This window comes from Bos indicus, chromosome 5 (genome assembly GCF_029378745.1).
Source record: "Bos indicus isolate NIAB-ARS_2022 breed Sahiwal x Tharparkar chromosome 5, NIAB-ARS_B.indTharparkar_mat_pri_1.0, whole genome shotgun sequence".
NCBI lineage: Eukaryota > Metazoa > Chordata > Mammalia > Artiodactyla > Bovidae > Bos > Bos indicus.
In genome coordinates, this window is record NC_091764.1 from 98961753 (window position 1) to 98978102 (window position 16350).

General features: G+C 36.4%; 1 protein-coding gene across 1 annotated transcript; it reads left to right on the plus strand.

Annotated features, from left to right (window-relative positions):
* Window positions 1-703: 703 nt before the first annotated feature.
* On the plus strand, window positions 704-15635 carry LOC109558820 (killer cell lectin-like receptor 2). Its single transcript, XM_019960138.2, has 8 exons — window positions 704-913; window positions 2349-2465; window positions 4652-4741; window positions 6177-6416; window positions 9097-9239; window positions 11440-11546; window positions 14880-15027; window positions 15113-15635. The coding sequence occupies exons 2-7, from the start codon at window positions 2351-2353 to the stop codon at window positions 15016-15018; spliced, it is 834 nt and encodes a 277-aa protein (XP_019815697.2). The 5' UTR covers window positions 704-913; window positions 2349-2350; the 3' UTR covers window positions 15019-15027; window positions 15113-15635.
* Window positions 15636-16350: the final 715 nt, after the last annotated feature.

Sequence of the window (16350 nt, forward strand, 5' to 3'; positions counted from 1 at the left end):
TCTGATAGCAAACAAAACATACAGATAAAAAACTAGAAGCATATACACCAAAATTTTATAGTGGAATTATGTTTTAAAATACTTTCTAAAATACGTTTATCTGCAATAAACATAAATGGAAAAAGAAATCTTTTATTGTTTTTTTAAATAATTATTTATTCATTTTAATTGGAGGATAATTACTTTACGATATTGTGATGTATGGCCTCTGCCATACATCAACATGAATCGGACATAGGCCTACATGTGACACCTCTCTCCTGAATCCCTCTCCCGAATCCCTCCCTCACCCATCCCCCCAGGTTGTCACAGAGCACTGGCTTTGGGTTCCCTGAGTTATACATCAAACTCCACTGGCTATCTACTTTACATATACATAGTACATGTATATGTTTCAATGCTGAAATCTTTTATTTTCAAATAGCAATCTGTAAGAGAAAGTTCCTAAGAGATGTTATTTATTTAGTCATAATATTTCTTGTGTACATGTATCTAATTTATGCACATACATTTTAATCAGTTGTTTTTGCTAGTAGTTTCTAAGGATGCAAGTTTTTGTTAAAAGATTTACTTTTTGTTTCCGCCAAAGCTATGTTTGTTTGTTTTTTCTGTCCTTCAATGTAGATTTTGAATGCACCTAACTGGTTGGTTAGTTGAAATGGAAGAAGATATATTCATGACCATTTTCCTTTCTCGTCAACATCAGCTTTTGTCATACAATTTCCTTTCATCACTTTGGTCAAGAGGAGGAGCAGAAAATTTTGAGTTACAGCATGATTCAAAGACAATTCATGTCCGCCTCCATTTTACAGCCTCTCATGCACCCGAGGAATCAGGGATTGTAAATGCCAACCTCTCTCACCTTGTTCTGGTCTGTTTTTTCCATCTGCATCACTGAACGGCACAGACACAGGTAATGTTCACTTTTTATTGTCTCAGATCTTTGTAGCTGAGTATCTATTAGTCCTACTTACTTAAAAAAAAGATTCTAGAGAAAAAAGATTCTTGGAATATGATAGTTTATTATAAATGACTTGGCATGAATATAGGAGGGATAGGAAAGCATGTTTTAAAAAAATTGATTGGGTTAGAACTGCATTCACTCTATGGAGATGAAAAATGTAGTTCAGCATTTATGGAAAATTATTTTCTTTTTAAAAAATTGGTTACGATTTTTTCCTTTGTGTTATCAAAATAAAGAGGGATTGGGGGGGGTCAATAACTTTTTATTTAGGTCTAATGATTTGCATATTGTCTTATCCATCTTGAAGTGTTCATGTGAGTAATCAAGTTTAGATACTAAAGAAAAGAATTAAAGAATATAGTTACATGTGCTATTTGTTTTCATTTTTACTGTTTATTAGCATCTTTTCACACTGATTAATATAAAAACAAGGTACATCATAAATATCTACAGTTTAAAGTTTCTTTTTATATTGATATCAACTGATAGATAGAGTCCTTTATGGGTATTAACTAAAGACTGCCTGTTAACAAATTTTATTTTCACATAGGCTTCTCTTGCGGCTAGAAGATTATTTCTCTAAGTTTAAAATGCACAGAATCATTTGGGATTAAAAATCCACGTGTCTGGGCTCTAATGTAAGAGATTTTTATTCGGTACATCTCCCACGAGGCACTGGAATCTGAAATGTTAACCAATGTGCAGTGTTAACCCTCAATAATTTTCTTTTGCAGATAGTATATGGGATATACTTTGGTAGAGTCATATTATAGTTGAAAAGAACAACACAGTATATTTATCTACTCAGGTCAAGAAATAATTATCACAAACTGATATTCCAATCCTTCTAAGAACATTTTACTATTAATAATGTAGATCTGAATACATAATATATATGTATATGTATATACATACACTTTTAAAGCCAAGATATTTATGTTTTTCAAAATCTCAAAAAAAAAATTTTTTGTTTTTTGAATTAATAGTTTTAAAAGTATCTCAGTAATTTGTGATGGTATCACTTTGCCTAACACTTGTATATGTATGTTGAACATTTTGAGCTAAATGGAATAGGACCCAGCCTATTTAATCTATCAGTAAATTAAAAAAAAATTCTTCCCATATTTTCTAATAATATGGCTATAGTTACTAGGAGTATAAATGACTTTAGCAAAAATATTGAAAGTTTCTCATTTCTTATATAAATCAGGCTCAGTCTACGTACTTTAGGCCCTTGAAGGAATTACTGAGCATACATCCACATGCGCACACGCATAATCTTCTTAATCCTAGTATATTTTACAAATGGACATTTTAATTTTTCTTTGGAATGAAATCATTCAGTTGAAAGTTTTAATGCAAAACATATATTTGTTTACTCTAGAGATGAGTGATCAAGAAGTGACTTATTCCACCCTGAGATTTCTTCAATCACCTTCAGAGTCACAAAACAGATTAAGACCTGATGGTACTCAAAGACCTGACAAGACTGAGGAAAAAGGTACACGTTTGAGACATCTAGATTCACTTGACTCTTGTGTGCTTGCTAAGTCACTTCAGTCGTGTCCAACTCTCTGTGACCCCATGGACTATAGCCCACCAGGCTCCTCTGTCCATGGTATTTCCCAGGAAAGAATACCAGAGTGAGTTGCCATTTTCTCCTCCAGGGGATCTTCCCGAACCAGGGATTGAGCCTGTATCTCCTGTGGCTCCTGCACTGCCAGCGGATTCTTTACCGCTGAGCCACCAGGGGAAGCCCTCTTATGGACTGTCAGACTTTTGACGTTAGAAATAAAAAGTTCTATCCATATTCTAGGTGTTTAGTTGATAATAAGAAACCATAATGGTCTTTAATGATCTTTTAAAAAAATTGTGCGAATGTAGAAATTAATGCATTCTTTTAAGCTTGAGAAGGTAATAGAGTGTTTTTATTCAAATTTGGTCAGGAGAAATTCACAAGGACTCTTTTTTAGTTCCCCAACTAATCGAATCTGCACCCTGTGCACTGGAAGTACGGAGTCCTAACCACTGGTCGGCCAGGGAAGTCCCTTGTGAGGGCTTCCAAAGTAAGAGACAGACTAGAGTCTCAAGAAAACATTGCAGTTCCTAGAGAAATGTCTTACAGAATGTGAAGACATGAGAAATACGTATTAGAAGCAGTGTTTTTATTTATTTAGACAAAAGGTATTTTGGTGTCTTAAATATTTACCAAACCTTAATGGCAATGAAGAAACAAAAATGTTCAAATCAAAAGGGCATTCTAACTTTTCCATTCTCTCTCTGTACCTTCGAACAGTGTCACAAACTCTAAACTGAAAATGACTTTTACTGATTTAATGTAGTGTCCATCAGAGATACAAATTTTGGAGATATATATATATATATATATATATATATATAGAGAGAGAGAGAGAGAGAGAGAGAGAGAAAGAGGATCTTGAAAGTAGGAGAATAAATAGAGCATTGCTAGAGAAAAAAATTTTGAAGATAAATGGAGAAAAATTGATTTCTAGGAAGTTCTTAAGAGATGAAGCCCAGTAACATTTGCAGCTTCAGAATACTCACTCTTGGCTACCAATTTCTCATGAATATTGCCTGCTTTTTCCTTCTTCTTCATGATTAGTTGTGATCACAGAAATATGCCTGTCATTGTGGATTCTCATAAGTGAGTATTGTGTTTATTGCCAACTGTGCTTTTGTGGACAGAGGAGCCTGGCAGGCTACAGTCCATAGGGTTGCAAAGAGTCATATATGATTGAACAGCCTCCCTGCAACCCCCGCCCCCGCCCCGACATACACACACCTGTCTGTGCTTTTCTAAGGGATGCACACACACACACACCTTTCTGTGCTTCTGTGCTTTTCTAACAGAAGCATTTTAAAAATCCTCCAATATTCTTTTTGTGGTGTAGAATTTCTGCAATGGGTGAATGTAAGTAAAAAAAACCTGAGACTTTAAAACTATAATTACTAGATGGCAAATTAAAAACAGTGTGTATCATGGATTTCTGTAAAACATTTTTAAAAATTTTATGTATCTTATTTTTGCCTGTGCTGGTCTTGGGTTGCTGCTTTTGGACTTTCTCTAGTTGCAGTGAGCAGGGGCTACTCTCTGTTGCCGTGCACTGGCTTTTCATTGTGGAAGCTTCTTTTGCTGAAGAGCACAGGGGCTTACCAGGTGGCACAGTGGTAAAGAATTCTCCTACCAATGTGGTGTTTGACCCTTGAGTTGGGAAAATTCCCTGGACCAGGAAATGGCAACCCACTCCAGAACTCTTGCCTGAGAAATCCCATGGACAGAGGAGCCTGGTGGGCTACAGTCCATGGGGTCGCAAAGAGTCAGACTACTGACACGCACACACATGCACGTGTGTGCACGCACGCACACACACACACAGACATACACACAGAGATTCTAGGGCGCGAGGGCTTCAGTAGTTGTAGCACACAGGCTCCGTAGTTGTGGTGCATGGGCTTAGTTGCCCCGCAGCATGTGGAATCTTCCTGGACCAGGGATTGAACTGGTATCCCCTGCATTGCAAGGCAGATTCTAAACCACTGGACCACCAGGTAGTTCCTGAAAATTTTTAGAGAAGATTGTTTCTGTTTCAAATGGTGTCCAGGTTGAGATGAGTAGTGGGTCAGGCTCTGTCCTCAACGATCACTTTCTTCCTTCTTTATTTAAAGAGTCTTCAGTGCCCTGGCATGGCATTGCAGTGACTCTTGGGATCCTCTGTTTACTTCTCTTGATGACAATCACCGTGCTGGGTATAAAGAGTAAGTAACTGAAATACATCCAAGTCTGAGTACTAGAAATAACCACTCATTGTGTAGGTACCAACCACGCTCTATCAATTGTTCCATGGTATAATCAGAGAATGTTCCAGGGAGTTTTTTCTTAGTGATTTTTTCCCCAGATATAATCACGGTGTGATTTTCATTTTGTTTATCTATTCCTGTATCTCTGAAGCTGTAATGAGCTGTCTCGTTCTGTATAAGGCATGTTAACATTCTTTCTGATATAGGACTTAGCACAGAAGACCCCCTTTTCCATGGGGGATATCATCTCAGACCCCCAGTGGTGCCTGAAATCACAGATAGCACTGAACCCTGTACATACTATGGTTTTTTCCTATTCATACACACCTACGATAAAGTTTAATTTATAATTTAAGCACAGTAAGAGAATATCTGAATTGTGAGCATCACTACTCTTGTGATTTCAGACCATTATTAAGTGAAATAAGGGTTGAATACAAGCACTGCATACCCTGACAGCCATCTGATGAAGGCTACCAAGTGACTGATGAGAGTGGGATACGTTCAACAAAGGAATGAGTCCCCCTCCTGGGGAACACGAGAGGGATGGCACGAGTTTCCATCACACTATGCGGAAATGCGTGCAATTTAAAACTTATGAATTACTTATTTATAGAATTTTCCGTTTAATATTTTCAGGTTGTGGTTGATGGGGTAACTCAAACTGCAGAAAGCAAAACCAAGGTTAAGGGGAAACTATTGTAATATTCCACCTTCTAAATTTACACCACTTTGAATCTCAGATACAAATTCTTTGAGAAACAACTGTTTGAAAGTGAATTATGACTTTCTCTTAATTTTTAAAAAATCTATAATAAGGAAATGATTTAGTAAAATGAGTGAGTCTATGTATGGATGTTAGATGATGTTGAATGTGCCCTTTAGCTTTCATTTGAGTTCCTTGACATCTTTGGGGAAAAGTACTAATATGTTACACTCAGATAAAACTATGTATTTGGGTCTTCCTCTCTTTTTTCTTATGGATATTCTGTCTATTCCAATGATATTGGTGCAATTTCTTCATGCTGTTTAGTGTACATTTTCATACTCAGAAGATGTGTTGCTAAGTGTTGGTCAGTTTCTCCTTTGGTACCTATTTGTAGACGACACGCTAACTTACAAAGAAATTGAACTGAATGCTTAGATGGTACCATCATAATTTTATTTAGAAATCATGATTTATTTATTCTACACTTAGGTGGCCCATAATGAGAAATCTGGTGTTTCAGTTTATATGGTCATGTTGTAGAGGTGTTACTTTCTAAATGTAAAATTAATAATTAAAGGAATGAAATAGGTTGGTTGTCAAAGTGAGATTTTTTTCTCCTGTCCTAATTTCAACAGTGAAGCTTTATGAGTACTTTAAAAATTATATCTATGCTGTTAATTTTAGTTTCCCAGTATATTCTAGAAAAACATCAACAGGAGGAAGCTCTACGGAACCTCAGTCAGAAGTATGATGTTGTGCAAAACGACAACTACTTAAATAAGCAGCTTTTGACAAAGAAGACTTCAGAATGTGATAGACTAAATGAAACTCTTCAGCAAATAAAAGGATTGTCAGACTTAGTCTTTACAGAAAAGAAGGGGTGCTATCACAAAAAGAAGTCTTCAGAGTCTTTGCCAAATACAGGTATGGAGGAAATCTTGAATTGAAGATTGCACAATTTTCCATTACTTATTCCTCCTCCAAAAGTTTTGAGGCTTAATACAGGCTTATGTTATGTGTTAGGGATCCAGGTCTGCTAGACAACTTTTAATTTGTGCCTCTTAGATGTAGCATGGTTATTTGAGTTTGCTTATCTCAAATACAGGATTGAGACACCAGGAATCATGTTTGGATGAAGTCTTATACTTCCCAAACTCAATTGCAGTTCTTGCCTTCTTATGCTCCCAGAAGGTAAAATAGTATTATATCAGGGCCCCTGAAAATTTGGATTGCTTTAGACCTGCAGGCAAAGTAAGACACTTCAACTTTGTTGCTGACATGAAATATGGAGACTATCAGTAAAAATACATTTAGGCTAAAATAAATGCAAGTCATTTATTTGTATGCTGTTGTAAAGATAACTGTGTGATTGTGTTTCCATTCTGCACTGACTTCAGATATTTGATCTATTTTATGATCAATATGTACTCCCTCCAGGGGTCTTCCCTGGCGGCTCAGCGGTAAAGAACCTGCCTGCAATGCAGGTGATGCAGGAGACATGGGTTCAATCCCTGGGTAGGGAAGATTCCCTGGAGGAGGGCATGGCAACCCATTCCAGTATTCTTGCCCAGAGAATCCCATGGACTGAGGATCTTGGAAGGCTACAGTCCGTAGGATCGCAAAGTCAGACAAGACCGAAGTGACTGAGCATGCACACGCATATTCCTTCTAATACATCTACAAGACTTGCCAGAGTGTTGATGTTCGTGTAACACTGTGTGATGATACTATTCAAAACATCTAAGTAATAATATTAAATCTCATAAAATAATAAACTCTGTTATGCATAATGATGGAATTAATCAACTTGTAAGTATTTTGTTTAGTGTTTATTATACAAAGAGATTTTGCATATTTGATATTATTTAGGTATGGTAGTTAGTAGAAATGTACTGTTTCCTATTACTGAAGAATTAATAATATTTTATTTTTTTGTTTCTTTTGTTTTATTTTTTTACTACCTATAAAAAATTTAGATTTCATGCTGTAGAAAGGTTCACGTCTTGTTTTTTTCCCCTTCTGTGGCCATTTTTCCGTAGCCTTTTTTTTTAATTGTTTACTTTTGGCTGTGTTGGGTTTTGTTGCTGCACGGGCTTTTCACTAGTTGTGACGAGTCGGGGTTTCTCTCTAGTTGCAGTATGTAGACTTCTCATTGCGGAGCCTTCTCTTGGTGTGGAGCATGTGCTCTAGGGCACACTGGCTTCAGTAGTCATGGCACAGGGGCTCAGTAGTTGCGGCTCCCAGGCTCTGGAGCACAGGCTTGATGGTCATGGCACATGGGCTTAGTTGCTCCATGGAATGTGGGATCTTCCCAGATTAGGGCTTGAGCCTGGCTCTCCCGCATTGCCAGGCAAATTCTTTACCACTGAGCCACCAGGGAAGCCTCTTCCATAGTTTTAAATACTCCTCACAAACATGTTTTTTAATGTTATATATTATTGCATTGCATTTGTAACAATTTAAATGTTTTCTTTATTAGACTGTTAGACAGTTTTGTCTTCTATAAATAATCATAAATGTACTTTGAGGGATGAATAATATTTTGATTTGGTATATTTTAAGCAATGAGGACAAGAAAAATTTCCGAAGAATAATTTTAATTTTCTTTAGAAGGCATTTCAGAATCTCTAAACATGTATGAAGTTAATTTTATTATTATAAAAACAGCTTTTCTGAGGTATTATTAATATGCAAAAAGCTACATATAATTAATGTATGCAACTTGATGAGTTGGGACATATGTATATATGGGTAAAAACATCCACAATTAGGGTAATAGGCATATCTATCACCTTCAAAAGTTTTCTTATGTCCCTTTCTGCTCTGTGGTAAGAACACTTAGCATGAGGTCTGCCCTTTTAACAAGTTTTTAAGTGTTTGGTTCATTATTAGCTACAGGCACCCTGTTGTACAGCAGATCTCTAGAATTTGTTCACCTTGAGTAACTGAAACCGTGTACCCATGAAACAACAGCCCTCCCCCAGCTACCCCTTTTCTACTTTCTGTCTGACTACTTTTTACATCTCATACAAGTGGAATCATGCAATATTTGCCCTTTGTCATTGGCTTATTTCACTTAGCATAATTATCCTCGTTTCATCCATGCAGTTACTGATGGCAAGATTTCATTCTTAAGGCTGAGTAATATTCCCTTTATTTTTTATATGTGTGAACTCTATATTTAGTTTTGGCAATAGACAAAAAAGTAAACATGACATTGTTAATTGTTATGTTTCTTGATACAGGGCAATAAAAACAATGTTGATTCTGTAAAAGTAGTCACCTTTGGTTAATCAAGAATGTGCTTCTCAATTGTTCTCTGTCTCTGTTTTCATATCTCAGAAGCCCAGTGCTGGAAAATTAATATTCCCTTTAGACTAGATCACATTTTCTTCATCCATCAATGGACATTCCATTTCTAGACTATTGTGAATGGTGCTGCAGAGACTATGGGAATGCAGAGTTCTCTTGGCATTCCAGACTTCTGATGAAATTCACATTATCATTATTGATAGCTGTTAAGATTTTTCATAATAAGTATCTTCCTCTGCTTAACAAAATACCAGATGAAAAGACGTTTAATGCTTCACCTTATGTATTATAGGCGAACTCAAGGAAGTCTCCTGGTGGTGTTGGGGAGTAAACTGTTACTACTTTACTGCTGAAACTAATAACTGGATGGGATGTAACCAGATTTGCCAAAGTCACAATTCGTGTCTTTTGAAGATAGATGATGCAAAAGAACTGGTATCATGGATTGTTATATGTACTTTTATCCTCTAGGCCTCTGTCTCTTTGGGCCCAAGATACTGAGAAAATGGGGGAGTTTAGAAAGAGGAGCCTTCACTTATTCCTTGTGTCATGACTGTCAAGTGAACAAAAATTGTATAGTTAAGAGTCTCAAAAAAAAAAAAAAATCAAACAGATTTTCCTAGTGAAATATCTTTGGTCTTTCCTTCTGTTAAACTAATTACTTAAAAGTAAGAACCTAAGAACATGAAGACTGTATCACAGAGAGCCTCCTTGAGGATAGGAGTGGCAGTTGCTTCTTGGAGATCGAAACTGATGAGCTAAGTGTGGCATTCATCACAATCCCTAGTAAATATTCCCCTCTTGGTGAATGCTATTCTCAAATACCTTCTTGTTTTCCATAAAAAAGATAAAAAATTAGTGAGCAGAAGAGCTTGCCTACTAATAAGAATATGATCTTGCTATTTTATAAGCATTCAGTACATATTATCTATCAAGATGAGCATGATTATTTCCGAAATGGAAACCCCCTTTAAGATGCAATTTGGGTCTTTGCAATCATCTCCTTTACTTAGGACTCTGAAAAAAAAAGCATACCTTTCCTTTAATGAAGTACTTAGTGAAGTGTAGTTGCTCAGTCATGTCCAACTCTTTGCGACCCCACAAACTGTAGCTTACTAGGCTTCTCTGTCCATGGGATTTTCCAGGCAATAGTACTGGAGTGGATTGCCATTTCCTTCTCCAGGGTATCTTCCCAACCCAGGGCTCGAAGCTGGGTCTCCCGCATTGTAGACAGATGCTTTACCATCTGAGCCACCAGGGAAGTCTTAACCCTTTGGTAAATGGCAGCCTGGAGCCAACAGTTATTTTTTTCATATAAGGTGGTAACTGAAAACCCAAAGGCAGTGTAGTTTAGTAGTTACTATTAGGAATCCAGGAGCCAGACCGCCTGGTACTGAATTCAGTTCTGCCGCTTACGAGCTGGGTGACCCTAGGCAAATTACTTAACCGCTCTGGGCCTCAGTTTTCCCACCTGCAAAATATAGATAATAATGAGAAACATAAAAGTGATGGTAGTTTTACAAATTAGCTTTATGGTAATTTTCATTGCATCTGTAGGCAACGTTCTGGAGGAGGTAATGGCAACCCACTCCAGTATTTTTGCCAGGATAATCCCATGGACAGAGGAGTCTGGCAGGCTACAGTCTGGGGTCTCAAGAGTCGGACACAACTGAGTAACTGAGCATGCATGCATGTAGGTAGCATTTACTTGATCAATATTTGTATATATTATATCAATATGTGTATGTCTCAAAAATAATTGTAAAAAGAGAAAATACAGTGACAATAATATTGCATTTATCTTTTAAATTTATTGCAAATAAAAACTATCCACACACACAAAATGTGTTTTTATAGAGAAACGGTTGCAACCATCAGTCTGAAATCTCTACTTTTATCTAGAAAAACAAAACAAAATTTCTATGCAAATCTAGCAGATATTTTAAATCATAACATGAGAGAATTATGATGTCAAGTCATAAAATAATTTTTTATGTTTGTTGCACTAAAATAATTAAAATTATATTTAGAAATATATTCAGTCATTTGACCAGACATTATGTACTATGTCACTTTGATATATTACATTTGGGGTCATAGTACATATTTCCAAATATGGCCCTGTTTCCCTCTACCTCTTCCAACTACTGAATTACAGCAAGTCTTTTTTTTTTTATGAAGTTGAAGGCTCTAATGCACACATCCCCACAAACATTTGTTATTTTAATAATTTGTTTAGAAGATTTCTTCTTTCACTTGGAATATGTAATGATTATTTTTCTTAACCCTTAAGTTTTCTCTGGACCATGACTTGAATGGTTTCATAAAATGTCATGTATTATTTAACAACTCTTCTATTGTTAGATATTTAGATTTAAACTTTTCCACATTTTAAATAACCTAGTAGACTGGCAGCCATTTGTAACAGAAATAAACTATTAGATGAAAATTAATTTGGAAATGAAAATACAGGGGTTGAAGGAAGAGAGGGTCTTTTAGGAAAGAGGGATGAAGGATCATGTAGAAATTATCAGACCACTGGTAGTAGAAACAGCTGGATCTTTTACCTGACTTTATTTTCATTAATTTAACAGATGGTAATGTAGTCCCATGATATGTTTTGTTTCCTTTACAGAACCTCCTTCAATCCCAGACTTGTCAAAATTACTACTGGATTGGATTAGCATTTAGCAAAATGGAAAATAGGTGGAAATGGATTGACAATGGCATACCTTCTAGACTGTAAGTTTCCAGGATGCATTCAAACTCTAATATTGGTTTTGGGTTGGAATGACTGTTTCTAAAAAGAATCTTCATGTAGCTCAACTCATTTTCAGGTAGAAGTCATTAGTAAGAAGAAGGAGAATGATTTAAAAAGTGTTTCAGGAAGTATAGTTAAAAAGGAAGAGAAGCCTCATACAGAGTTATTAATATAAAATTATGATGCTAAACAGATGTTCAGAAGCATGTGTTATGAGGACCCCAGACTAAGACAGAATCATTAGGTAAGGTGATTGAACCATTCTGAGTCAGCCATAGTGATCCCTTCCACAACCACAAATAAGTATTTTGAGTATCCTCAAAATTCACTTGAAACTCCTTTGTATTAGTGGTGGTGGCAATGGTTTAGTCACTAAGTCCTGTCTGATTTTTGCTGCCCCATGGAGTGTAGCTTACCTAGCTCCTCTGTCCCTGGGATTTCCCAAGCAAGAATACTGGAGTGGGTTGCCGTTCCTTTCTCCAGGGGATCTTCCCAACCCAGGGATTGAATCCGTGTCTCCTGCATCTCCTGCTTTGCATGGAAATTCTTTACCATTGAGCCATCAGGAAGCCTTTGTATTAGTAGTTTATATTAATTATAAATAAACATAAATGTGAATATAAACATACACACATGCATGCATACACACACACACCCACATCCTCTCTATAGTCCTTCTATTAAGTGCAGTACTTTGTGAACTCTTGCATTTACATTTAGTTATAATCTATTCAATGATTTTTTAAAAAAATCTGAACTGTTACATTTTTTATTTTAAGAGTTCTCTTATATCTTCAAATCTGCTTGCTAGTTACTCATGATTTAAAACTGTCTTGAATTTATTGATTTCTTGAAAGATATTTATCATCCTCAATTTATATTTGGTATCTGATCGTTTTAATATTTGAAGTTTTGTGGGTCCAACCTATCACGTCTTTTGTTCATGATGTCATTTTCTTTGTAGTGGTTAGTGATTTTTTTTTTTTTTTTGAGCCTCTGGAAATTATTTGAGGATTGAGATGAAGGTGGCTTCCTCAAGGAAAAAATTTGCCTTTGTTGGCTGTCTTGGGGCATTGTGAATCTGAGCAGTTTTTAATTCTAAATTTGGGCTCTGCAAGTAGTGTGATTCTGGGCTGCAAACCTACAAGAAATGTCATTCAGGAAACAACCTTAATGTAATTATAGTCTGTGAGTACAGTTTCAGGTGAACATTTTCAGGGCCAAAATAAGATGCTCACATTGCATAATTAATTATATCCACGTTAAACACATAGCACTATGCAAGGGGAAAGAAATGGGATAGCCTATCACACTTGGATGGAATGGGATAGGTTGTCACAGTTAGGAGAAGGGGCAAGTGTGTGAAAAGATGGCCTGGATCCTAAGTTACACACTCATCGTCTGACCTAGCTCTGTGGTATCACACTTCCCTGATAATGGTGGAAGGGGCAGACTTGAGATTTTGAGTAAGGGGGCCAACAGACAGAAGGTTCTTGTGGCCAGCACATACCTTTTTTCTACTGGGTGGATACAGGAGCAAGCATGCCTGGTAAGAGCTGCAGCTTTGCAATTAACCTGAGGGGCAGCTATGGATTCTACTGGAGTTCCTCAGGCAGGGGGCCAGAATGAGTGTCACCCATGGGTGACAACCTTAAGACTGAATGTAGAGTGTCTATGTTCATCATGTATATTTTATGTATGATAGTTTATGTCTGCTTGATTCTTTCTTCCTTTCCTATGTTCAGTACACATGGGTTCTACTTACTCTTTGTCTTTGTGTTCAGTTGCTCAGTTGTGTCCAACCCTTGGACTATAGCCCACCAGATTCCTCTGTCCATGGAAGTTTCCAGGTCAGAATACTGGAGTGGGTTGCCATTTCCTTCTCCAGGGGATCTTCCCAACCCAGTGATTGAACCTATATCTCCATTGGCAGGTGGATTCTTTACTGCTAAGAGAAGCCCTCTGCTTACTATATCTAACAAATCGCATAGGTTACTAACTTACTTAACGCGTCTAGTACTTTCTGCTTGTGCTTCACAAGCTATTAATTTCATTTATCTTTCTTAGTTGTTTCTCTTTTTATCTATAGCATATTCAAGTATTCCTAGGTAATATAGCAAATGCAAATTGCATGAGGTGTGGTTTGTGATTTTGGATTGTTAGGTGGGATTATTCCTTTTCTCTTCTGCTTAAATTCAAGGTTCAAGACAGTCCTAAGGTAGTTTGTATTGGAAATATAATCACTTTTGTCTCAACCCTTTTGGTAGCTCGTTGTCTATGCATTGAGTTGGCCACAAAGTTTGGGTTATTCTGTAAGATGTTATGAACTTTTTTGACCAACCCAATAGAATTTTCATCTTGGGCAGAATTCATTCTTTAGTCTGCTACATCTAAGGGAAAGACTGGTTTCAGTGCTTCACTTACCCTTCTGGGTTTCCATCTTTGCTTAACCCTCATAGTCTGAGCATGAATCTGCCTATTGCCAGTCCATGAACTTACTCAAGAGGTTTAAAAAATTTTTTTCAGCATTTTAAACTATTTTCAACAGGAAGATAGTTTTTCCCTATTCTACCACTTTGCTGAAATACAGATCTTGTTTTAGATATTTTTTTCAGTGAAATTTTAATGTTTTAGTTAGTAACTATTAGCTCTGGGGGTAATAGCCCCATAGCTAACTGGGAGAGAGGGAAAGAAAAGATATAAAACATCCATTCAACAACTTCATCTCTGCCTATATTCCAATTCTACTTTTTCTTCTTAAATTATATTCACATGCAACCTTGTTAGTATCATAGAAATTCAGTTCCTCTACTTTTAAATATCTCATTTTAATTGAAATAATTAACACAAGAAAGCAGGTTACTATGCCATGATCCCAACTAGCAATATTGCTCTCTGATAAAAAATTCCCAGTGTGAAACATGTGAGGTTATAGATGTGATCAAGAAGATGTTATTCTATTTAATGGGACAAGAGCAATAGAAAATCTTTTAGTTTATTTATTTATTTGGCTGAGCCGACGCTTAGTTTCAAATATACAGGATCTTTCACTGTTGCATGTAAACTCTTAGTTGTGGCTTGTTGGCATGTGGGATCTAGTTTCCTGACTAAGGATCAAACCCAGCCCCCTTGCATTGGGAGTATGGAGTCTTAGTCACTGGACCATTATGGAAGTCCCAAAAATCTTTTAGTGATGAACTTATTATTAATATTTCCATAGGCCAGATGTTTAGAAAATAGATTTAAAAATATGATTTATGTTGTTGTAAGCTGCAGAATTAAACAGTTGACCATGTATGTTTTCTGTCCTACAGTCATTTGACAATAATGGATCATCGTTTTGGGAAAGATGAATGTGCGTTTTTAACCTCAACAAGAATAGAAACTATTGACTGCTATAAAACCTATAATTGTATCTGTGAGAAGAGAATTGATTGCTTCAATAAACACTAAGAAGAAAAGGTGAAATGGAATGTTGTAAATTTTTTTGTTGTTGGTTTTCTATAGTAATTTGTGGTTAACTATAAATTAATGTTTTTGACTGCAGGACTTAGTTCACTGTAGAAACAGAGATGAGATGGAAGAGGAAGAGAAAACGCTTTTGGACTGTGATCGAAGACATCAGATGCCATGTGTCTTTTTGGGGAAGAGAGAATCATTTTGTCCTTGGAGAGCAATTACCCCTTTCTTTGAATGGCCTTGAGGAATTGCTCTCTCTTTTCCTGAAACAACCCTAGAATCAATTAGACAACTTTGATAAATAGCTTGAGTTTTTTCCTTATTAATAGGATAAATCATTTCAATAGATTCTGGCTTTGAGAGATCATAATTAATAACTGAAAAGTACTTATCCTCCCTCCCACCCCATCTAGATACTTACCTCTCATTAAAAATAATTTTGCTGTAATTTCAAACTTACTGAATAGTTGAAACAGTAGTACAAGGAACTATCATGTAACCTTTACCCATGGTTACCATTTGTTTACATTTTACTGTATATGCATTTTTATAGTTTCTTCCTCTCTGTATCTTTCCTTGCTGATTCATTTGATAATAAATTTAAGACGTTATGCCCTTTTGTCTAAATTTTTCACAAGAACAAAGATTTTGTCCTCTATAACCATAGAACAATTGTCAAAATCAGGAAATTTAGCACTGCTACAGTACTATGAGGGAAGTCTGGTGTGCTGCAGTCCATGGGGTAGCAAAGAGTTGGACAGGACTGAGCCATTGAACAACCAATAGCAGGCTTCCAGTTGATACACTGTCTTTTTCATCAGCTCTAGACGTGGCCCTTCATAATTCGAAACACAGCGTTACAATGTACACAGTGTTACATCACTTTTTATACAAAATGGTAGTGGAAAAGGAAGAAGAAAAAAGACATAATGTCTTATCGTATAACTATAAAAATATAGCTATAAAGAGAGCTGTAAAAAATAGCTACCAATACACTTGTCTCTGTAATAGGTTATGAAGCCATAGTTGAATTTATCACTTTCTATTCCTCCCACTCATTTTTCTCATGAAGCTAATGCCTCAACTAGTTGTGCAGCTGACTGGTGTCGTGATGGTGGCTAGAAGAGCTCTAGTACTGAAAGGTTGTTGCTGAACTACGAAAGACGCTGGGATTCTTGGCCTCTGGAGGAGAATTCAATCCAGGGCCAGAGACAAGGCTTGATCACTCAGAGCTTTTGTGTAATAAAGTTTTATTAAAGTATAAAAGACATAGAGAAAACTTCTGACATAGACATCAGAAGAGGGCAGAAAGAGTGCCTCCCTGCT